This window comes from Liolophura sinensis, chromosome 10 (assembly GCF_032854445.1).
Source record: "Liolophura sinensis isolate JHLJ2023 chromosome 10, CUHK_Ljap_v2, whole genome shotgun sequence".
Classification (NCBI taxonomy): domain Eukaryota; kingdom Metazoa; phylum Mollusca; class Polyplacophora; order Chitonida; family Chitonidae; genus Liolophura; species Liolophura sinensis.
In genome coordinates this window covers 26,028,276-26,044,934 of record NC_088304.1, presented here as the reverse complement: position 1 = coordinate 26,044,934, position 16,659 = coordinate 26,028,276, and the positions used below count along the sequence as shown (strand labels likewise).

At 41.0% G+C, this 16,659-nt stretch overlaps 1 protein-coding gene across 1 annotated transcript; it reads left to right on the top strand.

Annotated features, from left to right (window-relative positions):
* Window positions 1–6,665: 6,665 nt before the first annotated feature.
* LOC135477031 (organic cation transporter protein-like) lies at window positions 6,666–16,092 on the top strand. The gene is made up of 8 exons (XM_064757181.1): window positions 6,666–6,980; window positions 7,193–7,614; window positions 8,832–9,068; window positions 10,146–10,280; window positions 11,217–11,296; window positions 13,794–13,914; window positions 14,447–14,519; window positions 15,898–16,092. Exons 1-8 carry the CDS (start codon window positions 6,666–6,668, stop codon window positions 16,090–16,092), a joined length of 1,578 nt encoding a protein of 525 aa, XP_064613251.1.
* Window positions 16,093–16,659: the final 567 nt, after the last annotated feature.

Genomic DNA, 16,659 nt, shown 5'->3' with positions numbered 1-16,659 from the left:
AGGGAGTGATTGAGTAATCCAGGGATTAGGTAAATAATTCATGGAGTGAGTGAATAAGAGAGTAATCCAGGGAGTGATTGAGTAATCTAAGGAATGAGTGAGTGAGTAAACCATGGAGTGAGTGAGTAAACCAGGGAGTGAGTGAATAAACCAGGGAGTGAGTGAGTAAACCATGGAGTGTGTGAGCGAGTGAGTAAATTACGTAGGGAGCATGTAATATAGTGAGTAAAAAAGGAGTGAGTGAGTAAACCAGGGAGTGAGTGAGTAAACCAGGAAGTAAGTGAGTAATCCAGGAAGTGAATAAGTAAACTATAGTAAAACAGGGAGTGAGTGAGTAAACCTGGGAGTGTGTTAGTGAATGAATAAACCAGGGAGCGAGTAAGTGAGTGAGTATGTGAGTGAGTAATTCATTGAGTGATTGGGTGAGCGAGTGAGTAAGTGAGTAAGTAAACTTGGGAGTAAACTAGGTAGTGAGTAAGTGAATAATCAATCGAGTAAAACAGGGAGTGAATGGGTAAAGTAAGGAGTGAGTGAGTGAATAAACTAGGGAGTAAGGGTGCGGGTGAATACACCAGGGAGTGAGTAAGAGAATGAAACAAGGGAGTGAGTGGTTACTGTTGCACTTTTTAAAACTAATATTGCTTAACCCATGGTGCTAAGGTCGCGTAGTTTGCTACTATTTAAGCATTTGTATGACCACGTGCTTCCACAGAAGACATCGCAACATATTTTCAATCAACTGCGCTAGATGTATTTGTAAGGTTTGTAATAGATGCTGTTCGTAGTCTAAAACAAGCTGGTAAAGTAACACACAGAGACTAACATACAGCATGTTAAATAATAATAATGAATGTATTTATTTTAAATGTGTTCCTTCAGAATATAAAAGGAAACCTGAGTATGTGCGTCGAAGCAGACATTCGTATATCAGTCGGCATCCAATATGGACGTCCCAGGTCAATACTCGCAAGGCCAATTCCCAAAACAACATTTAACACAAGCCATCAGAGAACAAGAAAGCATGTAAAGTACGAAATGAGGACGGAATCATACAAAGAGAAGCGATCCACAGTTTTCCATAATGTTTGAAAAGCAATAGGCATGTGCTGGGCAAATGAGTGAAATGAAAATTTAAACTGTATAACATGCTAGTTTAAACGTTGTCGATAACAAACTATGTATTTTAGTTGTACTTTGATTGCAATTTCGAACGTGGTGACCCAATTCAACACGATGAATATACACCTCTAACCCCAGGTTAAGTGGAATTAGATGCAATCGCGAAGGAGAGTGCCAGTGGGATTGTACGATCTGTAATTATCTCTAGGGGGCGTGACACATTAGTTTTTGCAATAATAGCTTGTGACTTTGATTGAAATCGTCACATAACACAAATCCTACAAGGCAAGACGTGCACACTCCATACTCAGAGCTAGTCGGCTATCCAAGTAAGTATAATTTGTCAAAAAAGAAATTATCCCTGTTGTCGTAAAGTCAGTCAGAAAGGAAAGCGTTTGTTGTTTGTAAAAATATAGTGAGTGAGTGAGTGCTTGGGGTTTAACGTCGTACTCAACAATTTTTCAGTCATATGACGACGAAGGAATCCTTAAGGTACATTACATGTACGTGAAATGTGCCTCCTTGTTGCAGGACGGATTTCCACCACTTTTTTATTTAGTGCTCCCTGCTTCACTGAGACGACTTACCGAAGGCAAGTAAGCCGCCCCGCCCGAGCCATTATACTGATACGGGTCAACCAGTCGTTGCACTATCCCTTCATGCCAAACGCCAAGCGAGGAAGTTACAACTTCCTCTTTTAAGGTCTCAGGTGTGGCTCGATCAAGGATTGATTCTGGATCTACCGGTCCCGAATCAGACGCTCTATCAACTGTGCTATCCGAGACGGTGAACAGATATAAGTGCAGAGACAATGTACCTGCACGGAATATATCTGCATGAAGAATCTGTGATCTTCTGAATAGCGTTCATAATATTCCTTTAAATTCAGCGAAGGCAGCTAAATATCCTTCAGAGTTTTTGATATATTTGAATTGTTTACAGATAACAGATCACTAACCTGTTCAAATTTACAAATACGCTCTCACAGCCTTCCATGTGAAGTTTGCTTTATTTTAAATGTTTCCCTCACTTTCCACACTCTGACTCAGTCAGTACCGCCTTGTATATGTTACAGTCAATCTGTGTAATCCGTCATTACGCGTAATGACTAAACAAATTAGTCACTTCGTGAAGTGCCTGTGAGCACCAGGCAATACGTGTAATGACTAAAAATTCCAGTCATTACGCGAAATGACTAAAAATCATGATCAGGCATAACGTGAAATGACTAAAGGCTGTAAAACATCAGATGAATGTAACGAGATTATGGACAATTGATCATGATGAAGTAAATCATGAAGTAAAGTCAAAAACACAAAATGAAGTCATACATCACGGTTAAAATCATACATAATGAAAGTCTTACAGTCAGTTCACTTTACAAAATACTACATGTAGTTGGTTAGTATCACGAGTCATTTATATTTGTACATTAGGCTGCTGTGACATCGGCTGGAGCATTTTATTTCATTTTTAAAACACTTCCACCTATTGGTTCCACATCTCTTGGAGCCTGCACAATTGCACCGTGCATATCCCTGACCACCACAGCTTAATTCCATATGTACAGCCTGGCGTAGTGTTACCTTCTTTGTACAGTCTACATCAGAGTCAGTAAGTAAATGCTGGGGACACAAATCAAACTGATTGCGTGAAAACTTTCCTTTCAGAATCCCAGCTTTAACACAAATGGTGTACATGTCATTCTCATAACGGTCCATTGTCAATCCCAGAATATTACGTGAATCACCACGTCCCCTATCCACAAGAAGAATAGGTACAGCCACATTGTCCCCCACCTTACCACTGGCTAGTTCCACACGACTCCTCTTGACCATACGTTGAGCTTGTGTCATCTGGGCAGAGCTGGCAACCTTTCTCTCACTTGAAATGTTTTGTAAGCGGTCACTTAATAAATCTGAGGATACTACAGCTGGATCATTGTCACTACTCATTTGATCAACTGGCAGACTAGCTGGAGGTGCAAAGCCCATATCTGTAGTTTGTGTCGGTTCCTGAGTGGTGGTTTGTGTTGGTTCTGTTACAATGCAGGTTATATGGGAAAATTTTCTAAGCCAAAGGTTTGGAGGATTAAGAAGTCACTTTGGGTATAAAGCTCCTGGAGGGAAGACACAGTTTCGGGGCTTAATTGTCATGTGCTAGGGAATTAAGAAGAAGTCACTTGGGGAAGCCACTCACTTAGGGAAGCCACTCTCACGCTTAAGAACTTTTCATTTGACGTGTTTAAAAAGGCCATATTACATCTGTAACCACTGTACCACTTGTTGTATGATAGTAAAATCATACTGGTATCGAGATGAGATTCATCAAATAACAACAACATTGTCGTTTTATGTGTTACACACATTGCTTGGTTTGCAGAATTTGCATTCAGGCATTTTGTGTAGAAGAAAGGCATAGTTTTTAGTCATTTCGTGTAATGACAAACTTTTTGTCATTACTTGTATTGCCTGGTGCTCACAGGCACTTCACGAAATGACTGATTTGTTTAGTCATTACGTGTAATGATTGATTACACAGATTGACTGTAACATATATACCTGGTCAGTCAGTGCCGCCTTGTATATACTGGTCAGTCAGTACCGCCTTGTATATACCTGGTCAGTCAGTACCGCCTTGTATATACCTGGTCAGTCAGTGCCGCCTTGTATATACCTGGTCAGTCAGTGCCGCCTTATATATACCTGGTAGGTCATTATCGCCTTGTATATACTTGGTCGGTAAGTGCCGCTTTGTATATACACTGGTCAGTCAGTACAGCCTTGTATATACCTGGTCAATCAGTGCCACCTTGTATATACCTGGTATATACTACACTTGCGCAGTTAATACCACCTGGCTATATACTCGCTCAGTCAGTACCGCCTTGCATACACTCTCTCAGTCATTACAACCTAATTTACACTCGCTCAGTCAGTACCGCCTTGCATACACTCGCTTAGTCAGTACAGTCTTACATACACTTGCTCAGCCAGTGCTGCCTTGCATACATTCGCTCAGCCAGTGTCGCCTTGCATATATTCCCTCAGTCAGTGCCGCCTTGCATACACTTGCTCAACCAGTACCGCCTTGTATACACTCGCTCAGTCATTGCCGCCTTGCATACACTCGTTCAGTCAGTACCGCCTTGCATACATTCGCTCAGTCAGTATCACCTTGCATACACTCGCTCAGTCAGTACCGCCTTCGATGCACCAGCTTGGTCAGCACTGTCTTACACACACTCGCGCAGTCAGTACCGCATTCCTCGCACCAGCTTGGTCAATACCGCCTTGATTGGCTCAATCAGTCCCGGCATGCATACGTTCGCTTGGTCAGTGTCGCCTTAAATACACTCTGTAAGTCAGCACCGCCTTGGAACAAACTTGCTAGGTCAGTACAGTCTTGTTTAAACTTGCTCAGTTCGTATGGCCTGGCTTACACTCGTCTTGCATAGACTCACTCAATCAGTACAATACCGTCGTGCCTAGGCCCGTTTCGCCTGCACCACCTTTCACACACAGGCTTAATCAATCAGTACCGCCCTCCATGCACCAGCTTGATCGGTACTGCCTTGCACACACTCGCTCAGTCAGTACTGCCTTGCATACACTCTCTCAGTTGGTACCACCTTACATACACTATCTCAGTTAGTACCGTCTTGCAAACACCATTTCAGTCACTACCGCCTTGCATGCGCTCGCTCAGTTAGTACCGCCTTACATATAGTAGATCAGCCATTACCGCCTTCCTTACAGTCGCTAAGCCAGTACAGACTTCTGTGCACCAGATCAAACAGTACCACCCTGTATACACTCGCTCACCTACCACCGTTTTCATAACAATACGTGTCAGCACTGCCTTACATACACTTCCTCAGACAGTGCCGCTCACCATGCACCAGCTTTGTCAGTACCGCCTTGCACACACTCGCTCAGTCAGTACCATCTTGCATACACTAGCTCAGTCAGTACCGTCCTGCAAACACTACGTCAGTCACTACCGCATTGCATGCACTCGCATACACTAGATCAGCCATTACTGCCTTGCATGCAGTCGCTCAGTCAGTACCGCCTTCCATGCACCAGCTCATGCAGTGCCACCAGTATACACTCGCTGAGCTACCACCGTTATCATAACAATACGTGGGGTGTGTAATTGATATGAGCGCCTGATCATAAATCGCAGTAAAATACAATTTTGGATTTTTTTATGTCAGGGTGTATTGTTTTCTATCTCTGTAGCCGGCTAAGATATCCCTGTATCCATTGCGAATGGATATTCACGTCAATGCTTTTGAATTTGTTTAGTGATATACCGCCAGAGCGCAAACAACGGGTCATGTTTTATTTCGTAGTACTTTAAGTACTTTAGTATCTGTATATCATAATTTACATACTTAACAGAGGTGTATATGCATGTACATACAGCAATAGCGTGGCTCAGAGTGCACACTAACGATAACGAAGTTTGGATCAACAGCTTTTGCCAGGGTAAGTATATGTAAGCTAGTCCGTGAATCTGTTCATCTGTCATTCCATGTAATACACACACACGCACACAGGCATACACGCACTCACTTAAAGCATCGCCCTGTCCGATACTCAGTCACTCGATGCCCAAACACTCAAACTAACTATTACATGTAACCATCGATACCTCCACCCAACCCCGACTCACGCCTGACGCTCAACTAAACACTCAACCAAATAGTCCAGCAGATACTCAACTAATCTCCCAAATAAACAATCAACCAGATTCTCAACCGGACACTTTAGAATAGACTTCACCACAATCCGTCACACACTTAATCAGACTCTTCATCCGAATCTCAGCCGTGCACGCAACTAGATGCATGTAGTATTTAAAAACTGCATGTGACGTGAATTGCATTGGAAATTCTCCGTTTGCCCACTCTGCCATGTCAGGAATAGCATAGCAGCAACGGCAATTGGGCACACACACAACATAAATGTTTCATACAGAAATAACCTTGGCATATCAAACATGCTAGAAAATGTATGTTCACCACTATATATATATATATATATATATATATATATATATATATATATATATATATATATATATATATATATATATATATATATATATATATATATATGTGTGTGTGTGTGTGTGTGTGTGTGTGTGTGTGTGTGTGTGTGGTGTGTGTGTGTGTGTGGTGTGTGTGTGTGTGTGTGGTGTGTGTGTGTGTGTGTGTGGTGTGTGTGTGTGTGTGGTGTGTGTGTGTGTGTGTGTGTGTGTGTTAAAAGAAGTGGGTTACCGATAACGCGCAAGAAAGGAAATTTGTACTCAAATAATGGAAGCTATACTGACTGTGTAACACAATCAGAAAGTTCCCAAAATGCTCTTTACATTAAACCAAACACTCAATCATCAAATGGTGTTTTCTGGCTATATAAAACACCCATAAACAGAGGTATCATTACACAGAAATACTATGGATATTTCTAGTATGCATTAGAAAACACTCATTTTAGCTTTCATACATTTTCAGAGTCTTTGGCACCCCACGGGAAGTCATGGAGCTGGAGAACATAATCGAGCAACTAGGCTCGTTTGGGAAATACCAAGTAATTATCTTCGTTTTAATAAACCTGGCGGAATCACCGACTGCTTGGGCGATGGTTTTCATGGCTGTGGCGGGGGCCGTTCCTGATTGGTGGTGTGTCTCTGATGTTACCAACAACACTGTTACCTACAACAAGAACTACACGACATCTCCCCACTTTTGGCAAGCCGAAAATAGGTCTTTGAAGTCATGCACAGATCCATCCACAGGCGGAAGTTGTTCCAATATCATATATGATGAAAACATGGAAACTGTCGCTACACAGGTCAGTAGGAAAATTCCGTAAAAGTTTAGACCTCAAAGTCTACGTCTACCGGATGTCCATTCGACTCATATTGGGAAATTAAACTAGAAGTTTCTTGACACTCGAAATTTACTACCATAAATCTGACATTATCTGACATACTTTGAATATCATGCATTATCCATCTTCGCTGCATTCTATTCTTCTTACTTCTGTCGATCACGATGTTTCAGTTTGGTCTGGTCTGCGACCGTTCCTGGATAAGTGCTACCATAACAACCATTCAGATGGGCGGGGTGTTGCTAGGGGCGTGTGTCACTGGGCAGCTCGGAGATCTCATTGGTCGAAAAAAGACATTTTACCTGGTGTACAGTCTGGTGCTCGTTGTTGATGTTCTCGCCATATTTTCTCCATCCTGGCAAGTCTTCGCCGCCCTGAGATTTGTGCTGGGACTCGGCTGCGGGGGCGTTCTCGTGGTAAATTTTTCTCTACCCATAGAGTTTGTGGGTAAAAAATGGCGAACGATGACAGGGGCGATACCATTCTGGTCTTTAGGAGTCATGACCTTGGCTTTTCTCTCCTGGCTCATTCCAAACTGGAGACATCTGTCTGTTGCGTTTGCTTGTCTGGGAGCTCCACTCCTGCTCAGCTGGTGGTTAGTACTCTATTTGTAGTCTTTTGGTTCAGACCTACTGAGAAATGTACCAGTGTCCGAATTCATAGATCCATTTTGATTTTTAAGTCTAAAGTGTATTGTTTTTGTTGAGGAAATAGCAAAGTGTGATACATTTGCTCAAAAATTTAAAAGAAGAGACCACACTGAGACAACGTATTCCTCAAATAAAAGAGTTATACAAACTGTATGGAAAACGGTTTCAAACATCGTCATTTTCTACAAAATCCACCGATTCGACGTACATTGAAAGTGCCGCCATATTTTAGGTTCCTCCAAGGAAAAGCCTCCTTTCCTTCTTTTGAATATTCATTGTGACGTCACTGTGCTTAAGGTTTTACTCCTACCATATGGTTAATATGCTTTCCAGTCTCGGCTAAATATGTATGTATATAGCGATTATCGTGAATTTTAAGGTATGTGAAAGACAACTGTAAAAAAGGCAGACTTTGGGATGTACTGGAGGACCACACCAATATATATCTGGAATGCCGTGCCCTAAAGAACTACTGGGCAAAGTTAAGCATTTGTGTAATCTGTTAAAATGGCGGCCTAAAGGCTGTTCCTTGAATCATTATTTATGCTTTTTTTTGCGCGTGTGCCAGATTACTGTATGATTTTAAGGTGTCTGTAGTAGTTGATGTGTTAGCGTAGCACAGTGACCCAGAAGTCTCTCACCAGTACACTCGCGCACTCGCCGTGAGTTCAAATCTGGCTCAAGTCGGTGTCCTCTCCGGTTGTACGAGGATGGTCCTGCGTTTCCACGGGCTCTGTCCGGGTTCTTCACACCATAACGCCGGAAATGGCGAAATGGTCTTGAGTATGGAGTAAAACTCGAAATAAATAAATAAATAAATAAATAAATATAGAATTGATACTCTAGCACACCACAAGCCATATCGGTTGTGTGAAACATATATCAGAAATCAGGGATTAAAAGTTAAGTGTAGGAGTGGATGCATAAGGTTTTTTACCACCTCGGCAATATATTGATGAACAGACAGTCCAAATTCTTGTTTGATCACCAGAGTAAATTCAACGTTTTCAACGTCCAAAACCCAAACCACAATAAATAAATAGATTTCCAACTATGTATATTTTCAATTCCTTGGTTTATTGACTGTCAGTAATAAATTGAGTGTCTTTGTATAACTCAAAAAATTCCTTACACAACAACCAATCAATCTATGTTTTTGTAGGTTTATCCCAGAGAGCGTGCGTTGGCTCATCACGCATGGCAAAGTGGACGAGGCCAAGTCAACCCTCCAGAGAATCGCGAAGTTTAACGGAAAACCTGAGCCTGACCTGTCGAATCTTGAGGCGACCGTGCTGAGCGAGGTGGAAGCAGAGAGGAGGCGCGCTGCGCGATATACATATTTCGATTTGTTCTCGTCATGGGAATACAGCGTGAAAACCCTGAAATTTACATGTATTTGGTAAGTCCCTTCCAATCGCTCCAGAAGTTCATATCGTAAAATTATCAAAGGCTACATAAGTGATTTTACATTATTTTCATCTTACTGTTATTAAATGCGATGCTAACACAGCTTTTGGGGAAATCTCTCCCGTCCAGTAAATTGTAAGTAATGTAAACCATTTCTAAGTTTCTGATACTTAAAAATGCAGTCATAAAATAATGCACGAAATAAGGAAAATTGGCAAGAGCTAGGCAGTATTTCAAGGGTTACGTGTGACCATTTGCCAAGTTCCACACTTGTCGTCGCCGCACTGGTTTTACTTTCCATACTGTAGTCTCAGTATTCAAAGAAAAGACAACAAATAATACAACCTGAGTTATTAAGGAAGTCTGGTGGAAACAAACCTATACCCCTAGACCAAATTTATTCGCACGTGCTTGGTAACTCGGTAAATCATCGTTAAATCTGGAATTCTTTCTAGGTCATTGGTACGGCATGTTATGGGCATCGGAAACAGGGTGTCGAGTTACTTGACCCAACACTCATATGGTTAAAAGGCAAAATAGCGTGACTGCGTGACTTCAGCGGAAACTGCCTCGGGTTATAGAAATAACTCGCGCCTGATGATATGGCAGCACGTTAGATTTTCCCAGTGTGTGGTTTTGCTTACTTTGAACTGCAATATCTCGGTTATCCAACATTACAAAAATAACGAGATATGATTTTTAAACTATATGCGGAATACTCCATTGATGCCTATATGCATTTGACCTAATGTTACCATTTCTACTGAGTGCAGCTGGCTTCATGGACGGAATCGGACTATGTTATTTTGTGAAATAAACGTCTGCCAGCAGCCTGTGGATAGTCCTCGGGCCCTGCTCAATTTCCTCCCACCAGAATGCTTGCCACCGTCGTATAAGTGAAATATCATTGAGTACGACATAAACCTCAATTCAAATAAATAAATATAGCTTCTAGGCTGATGCCTGAAACAACCACACATGAACCAAAACAGGCAGACAACCGTCCTAAAGCAGTGAATTTTCATGACTATTATCCAGTTTTAAATAGCTGTGTTATGTACATCTACAGGTTCTCATGTGGGCTGACATTTTACGGCCTGTCGTTCGGGGCAGGAGCTCTAGCGGGAAACATATACCTCAACATCTTTCTCACTGGTTTGGTGGAGGCACCCGCCGTAGCTTCTGTCATTTATTTTAACAATTGGTAAGTAGTAAACTACTAAAGCAACACCAGATAGGGGGTGCAAAAAAGTAAACAATAGCCAGACACGATCTGGCATATACCTGAAACAATGAAATGATAGAAAATGAACAAAAGATTTTCGCCACACAATAAAGATCTTGGAGGTAACCCCAGCGAAATTGTCTATTTGGTAGAATTTATGTTCGGAGAAAACAGTGAATTTAAAACGAAAAAAACCTACTAATAAACTGGAGTTAGTGCAATGGAAGTACAGAACTATGTCTTCAACACTAGTTATTTGTTATTTATTTTTATTTATTTATTTGTTTAAATTTGTTTTTGACTGAGTAATTCTGTGATGTGCATTGTGGACCACTTAACATATCATTGACAACACAATGTCTTTTAAGTCAATATTAATTAAAGTAACGTATTTAATGTAGGAGTAGCACTTCCTGTGAAAGCATGCATATTAAACCACAACGTCACAAGTATGGGTGCACTCATTAAGTTTCATCTCACTGGCGTCCAAACTTTATCAATGTGGTCCAGAAATCCCACCACAGAATGCAACAAATTAACTGATCTTTATTCATCATAAAACCATCCAGAAAGAAATATCCAAAAAGTAGCCTTTCCACTGAGTTTGCGCTTTGGATTGATGCCTATGTTGGATGTACTATCTTGGCTCATGAACGTTTTGCTTCTCCAGTAAAAAAATGTGCTCTAAGCAAAACGTCTAAAACTGGCCCAAATAAGGATAGAAGCCAAACCACGCCAACCACAAAAATACATGTATACTTTGCATCATCTAATAAAACACCTAATTCTTTGACACAGAATATAGTGACAAGAGGAAACAGTTTGTCTTTTGTAAAATACGAAACATGATCAATATTCTCTTTGTTCTCACCTTGGTCTATATTTAAATGTTTATATGTGATCTTTGTTTGTTAGCGCCGTAGATGTAAACTGCCTTCGTATTCCTCATCATCTCAGGTCTGCCTCTCTCTCAGTCGTTATCGTTGTATATACAGGTAAGTTATCATAATTAATGGAAATGTTTCCTCCTGGTGAAGAAACAAGCCGAAAATCACAAAAATTGGAACATCTCACAAAAAATACGTGAGTGAGGATGGTTCATAGTTAACAGTTCACGATTCAAATTGGACCGATCATTATTTTTTATAATAAAAGAAGACTGGCACTTACGCCATAAGTAAGAGGCGTAGACATCTCATACTTGGTGCCCAAACCAAACTTGGAAAGCCTTACAAAATGGCTTCAAAACTGATGTCACACTGAATTGTTTTTATTTATTTATTTATTTATTTATTTTCATTGGTGTTTTACGCTGTACTCAAGAATATACTAACTTATACGACAGCTGCCAGCAATATAGAGAAAGGAAATCGGGCAGAGCCTGGGAAAATGCCACGACCATCCGTCGGTTGCTGAGAGACCTTCTCATGTACGGTTGGATAGGAAGCTAGCATGAGCTCCACTTGAACTCACAGCGACCGCATTGATGAGAGACTCCTGGGAGAGACTCATTGAGCCGTGCTGGCATACTAATCCCCTCAGGCCACGGAGTCCCCACAGATTTGTTGAACGAACTGTTAACTGGACGGTTCACTGGCATTAATGGTTAGATCGCCCGCCTCAAGTCGGGAGACGGATCAAACCCAGGTCGAGCCATACAAAAGACTTTAAAAATGATACATTTAGCTGCCTTACTTAGCCCTCATTACTGAGAGGTTAGAGCAAGGAAACATGACTGGTTGACCCGGTGTCAGTATAATGTGACTGGGGGAAGTGTCTTGTGTCATCGTCATGATACGTGAGTGTCATGGACTCGCTCTGCCACAAGAGGACACAATGTATGTACACACACCTAATGACTCTTAAGTACGACGCTAAACCCAAAGCATCCATGCATCCACCATCCATCCATCCATCCATCCATCCATCCATTCATCCATCCATCCATTCATCCATACGTACGTACATACATGTATACATACATAGATATACACATAGGCAATGACATCTTAAGTAATAGGCGTGGAGATCCCATACATTGTACGCAAACACATCTTAAGCGATTGATAGTCTATGGTGGTACATTTGGTGTCTCGACGGTCTATTCCTGAAGGTGTTGGTACATTGTTAACGTATTTTACTTGTGATATTAACACAAAATTTTGAATATTTCTAGACCAGTGAGGTCTAATAAATTGCAATTAACACCACTGCATGTTTTTTTTTTACTTACTTCTGCTTACGATATAGTTCTATGTGGCGCGTACTTTGCTACTATTGAGACATTTATACGAACATTTAGAATGAAACCGTGACTGAGGTAAATTGACAATAGACTGTATTTAACCGATTACGTGTGGCCATTTACCCGATGTCATACTGTCGTCGCTGCTCTGGTTGAATTCTCTTTTCTCATTATACCAGTGAATAAGGGTCGTAACTCTTAACCACGAGGTACACGAGGTGTGAGTTCAAATCTGACAAGAACAGAGAGATTTCCCAGATTCCCGAGTTCTTCTTGTTCACCAGTTGGTGACAATAAGTGGTTGTTATTGCTCGCACGCCGTTTACACTGTCTTGCTTTCAATGAAGGCCATTTGTATTCCATCAATATACAGAGTGCATAACAGTACTTGAGACTGGCAAATCTCGTAAGTTGCCCACTATCGGCAGTTCATCCCGTGCACTGTGGTTTCCTGGCCGCCATCGTATTAGCAAAAAATTCTTGAATATGGCGTTAAGCGAAAATCAAACCAAATCAAAATGAGCTAAGATAGCTGTAAAGGCCAATAGGTTTAAATTCATGACGTATACGGTTTAATATGCGTAAGATAAATGACATTGTATACGTAGGCTGGAAATATTAAGTGCAATGAAAAAATGCGTAATTTTTGTGTTACTAATTTTTGGCCATGAGATTTTTCCTAGATTTGAGAAATAAAAGTCTTTCCCGTATTTCTGCGGAAATAACAAGAAACTGTCCTAACCACCAGTTACGCCAATCCATTTAACAAGACACTCCACTGAATTAGGAAGCAGTATGTTATGAATGGATCCTGCGAATTGTTGCCAGTGTGAACATGATTAGCGCGATCATTTATTTGTGCTAGTGAAGACAGAGATAATACATAAACAACATACAGTATAAATAGTAAAAGTACAGTAGCGACGAAAGTGTGATAGCGGGAAAATGGTCACATATAATCGGTGAAGCCCAGACTGTTGTCCATTTACCTCAATTAGGCTTTTGTTCTAATTTTAAATGCGTAAACCGGACCATATCTCAAGCAGAATTTGTTAAAAAAATGTAGTAATGTTGAATGAATTTTATTAAACGTTACTGGTCGAGAAATACCCAATGAGCTTCAGCGCATAGATTCAAAATGCTGTGCGGTATCACATTTAATACACATGTACAATCACCTGAAGTCATTTTAACCTCATACTCACAGGCTAGATAACTTTGCCATTTTATTTTTTGTTTCACTTCAGCTCCTACTGCAAACTTAACCCAGATTACTGCAGCTTTGGCTTTAACTTCTAAACTCGGCATCGCTGGAGGATGGGTTTCCATACAAGTATTCACGGCTGAACATTACCCGACGGTTGTGCGGTAAGGAAAGAGAACTCTTATTGTAATGTCAATGTAATCCAATGTTGGTAAAGATAACCCCGAACATTACCTCCTTTGGGCAAATTATCGGCGATCAGATGCCTCCAGTGGACACGTTGATTGGTTTATGTCTCCGTCAACGTGCGTTTTGCTTTCCTAATGTAACTGCTTGGAAAAGGAATATTGCAGCAGAGTGGTGTACATGTGTAACTCCATATCCAGCAGTTACCATGATACGGCTTCGCCATTGCCAAAATGGCGTTAAGCTACAACCATTCATTTAATCATAGCGTGCATTTCAAATTTTGCTCATGTTATATGCTGCCAAAATTCATAACTTTCGTCTTTCTACATATCAGTTTTCTCCAGGCTTGTGCAGCTTTATTTAAAGGTATTTCTTAGTATTGGATATTCTATTTTACATATCAAACAACTACATTGAGCTGAGGCCGCAATGTGCCGTTAGACGTTTGACACACTGCTGAAACAGCGAGAATTAATTATCCCATTGTTTCTGTTTGACATTCTGCAGAAATCTAGGCTACGGATTCTCCTCCATGGCTGCCAGAATAGGAAGTATGGTTGCGCCACAGGTTGTCTATTTGGTAAGAGTTCACTCGCTCAGTAAAAAGCTGAAACAGAAAGAAACAATTTTTTTGTAAATAATGTACACAAGAACTTATCACATACTTCATGACACCTCGGAAGGTAACAACAACAATGCTGAAAGCGAACTTAACACCCAAGCAAGCATTCTGTGAAGAGCACACAGTGGAGTATAATTCCTGTATGGTGTGTTTTGTGTACATGTACAACATAGACTAGTGATGAGTTATACAGAACAATACAGTGAAGAGATGCAGCTTCATAATGGTTTCTACATACAGTACTGGAGGCCTCCGTGGCCCAGTTGTTTAGCGCGCTAGCGCAGCGTACTGACCCAGAAGACTCTCACTAATGCCGTCGCTGTGAGTTTAAGTCCAGCTCATGCTGGCTTCCTCTCCTGTCGTACGTGGGAAGGTCTTTCAGCAACCTGCGGATGGCAGTGGGTTTCCCCCAGGTTGTGCCTGGTTTCCTCCAACCATAATGCTGGCCGCCGTCGAATAAGTGAAATATTCGTGCGTACGGCGTAAAACACCAATCAAATAAATAAATAAATAAACATACACTACTGATATACTGATGAACATATAAAGTGAAAACTAGCACAGTTGGACGGACCGAGTACGGTAGGCAAAAGCCAGAATGAGCCAGTAGGGCGGACTTAAGTTGGTAATACCTGATCTCGCGTCGAGCAGAAATATTAGCAAAATATGTAAGCTTTCGTGGATTGCTGTGCATTGAAAGGTAGCACAAGACATTCATTTATTGCAAATAGGATTAATTATTTGACTGGGAAGTCAATCAACTCTCATGTATTAAAAAATTAGTTATCCGTTTAATGTTACTAACTTTCACTCTCCTCTCGGTCTGTCACCGTATCAGCTAAAGTACTGTATCCAAATATTGCGCGGTCACTGATTGTTCTACTACATAACTTTTATGTTCAAATAATGTTGAACGTATCTGAACAGTATAGTGGCAGATAGTGACCATCTCAAGCTAGACCATTTTGACCCCGCGGGGCATGCTGTTTTAACAAAACCGCGACACGGTCTTAAAAGAGGCGAAGATCGCGGAAGTCTTAAATAGCGTTCTCCTCGACCTTCGTGCCCCAGCGTAACAGAACGATCCGAAATCCGTGCGTCTTCCGCGTATTACACAGGTGCCCATGATTCAAGGCTTTATTAAATCGGGCGTTCCGCGGGGTCGTAAAAGTAGTGGTCAAAAATGGACGCTGTCAGCTATCATACATGTAGAACAGTAATGCACGCGCCAGAAACCGTTAGATATCTAAGGGCCGCGTTACATAACGGCTTTACTCTGGAGGTATAGTTCATCCGAATGTCTAACATCAACATGTCCACTCTCTTCGTGTTTTAGGGCATTATTCACTTGTACCTACCTTACATCATATACGGCAGTCTGATGGCCATTAGTGCCATACTCGTTCTGACCATGAAGGAGACACACGACACAGCCCTGCCAGATGAATTCGACTTTGGCCTGGTCAAAAACAAAAAATGCTCGACGAAAGACACTGACCCTGAGACCAGCGACCAATCCACAAAAATGTGAAGTCAGGCAAAGATCATGTTCATTTTTTTCAAGGTATATTTAGATAAGTTTAAACATATTATTGTAAATCTATACAGATTATATGCAGTGCTCTTCCAATTAAAGCTCAACGCTATTTACTTTAGATAACAACATAGGGCAGGTCTGTCAGCAACCTGCAGCAACCAAAACTGACAAGCATAATAAACATTGTTTCTGGTTTCATCAGAGTGTTCATCAGTTTGTTCATCGGTTCGTTCATCAGCTTGTTCAGCGTTCTAACATATACATATACACATGCAAACACACGTCAATACAGTTTTACAAACGCTAGATGTTACCCTGATGTTAAAAATAATGCAAAACAAAACAGGTAACATAGTATGAACATAAAACTGGCTTTTTAACCATGACAAATAGCTTTATCATATCTATAACTTATTGGTACTTCCTCGATCATTCAAGAATCCCGACAAATTAGTGCCATACATCAATTACAGATGTTTCATGCATCAATATAAATCCTTAATCCGTATCTATAATTCAGTATTTGCACCTCATTTAGCAACTTATCTTCAATCCTGGAAG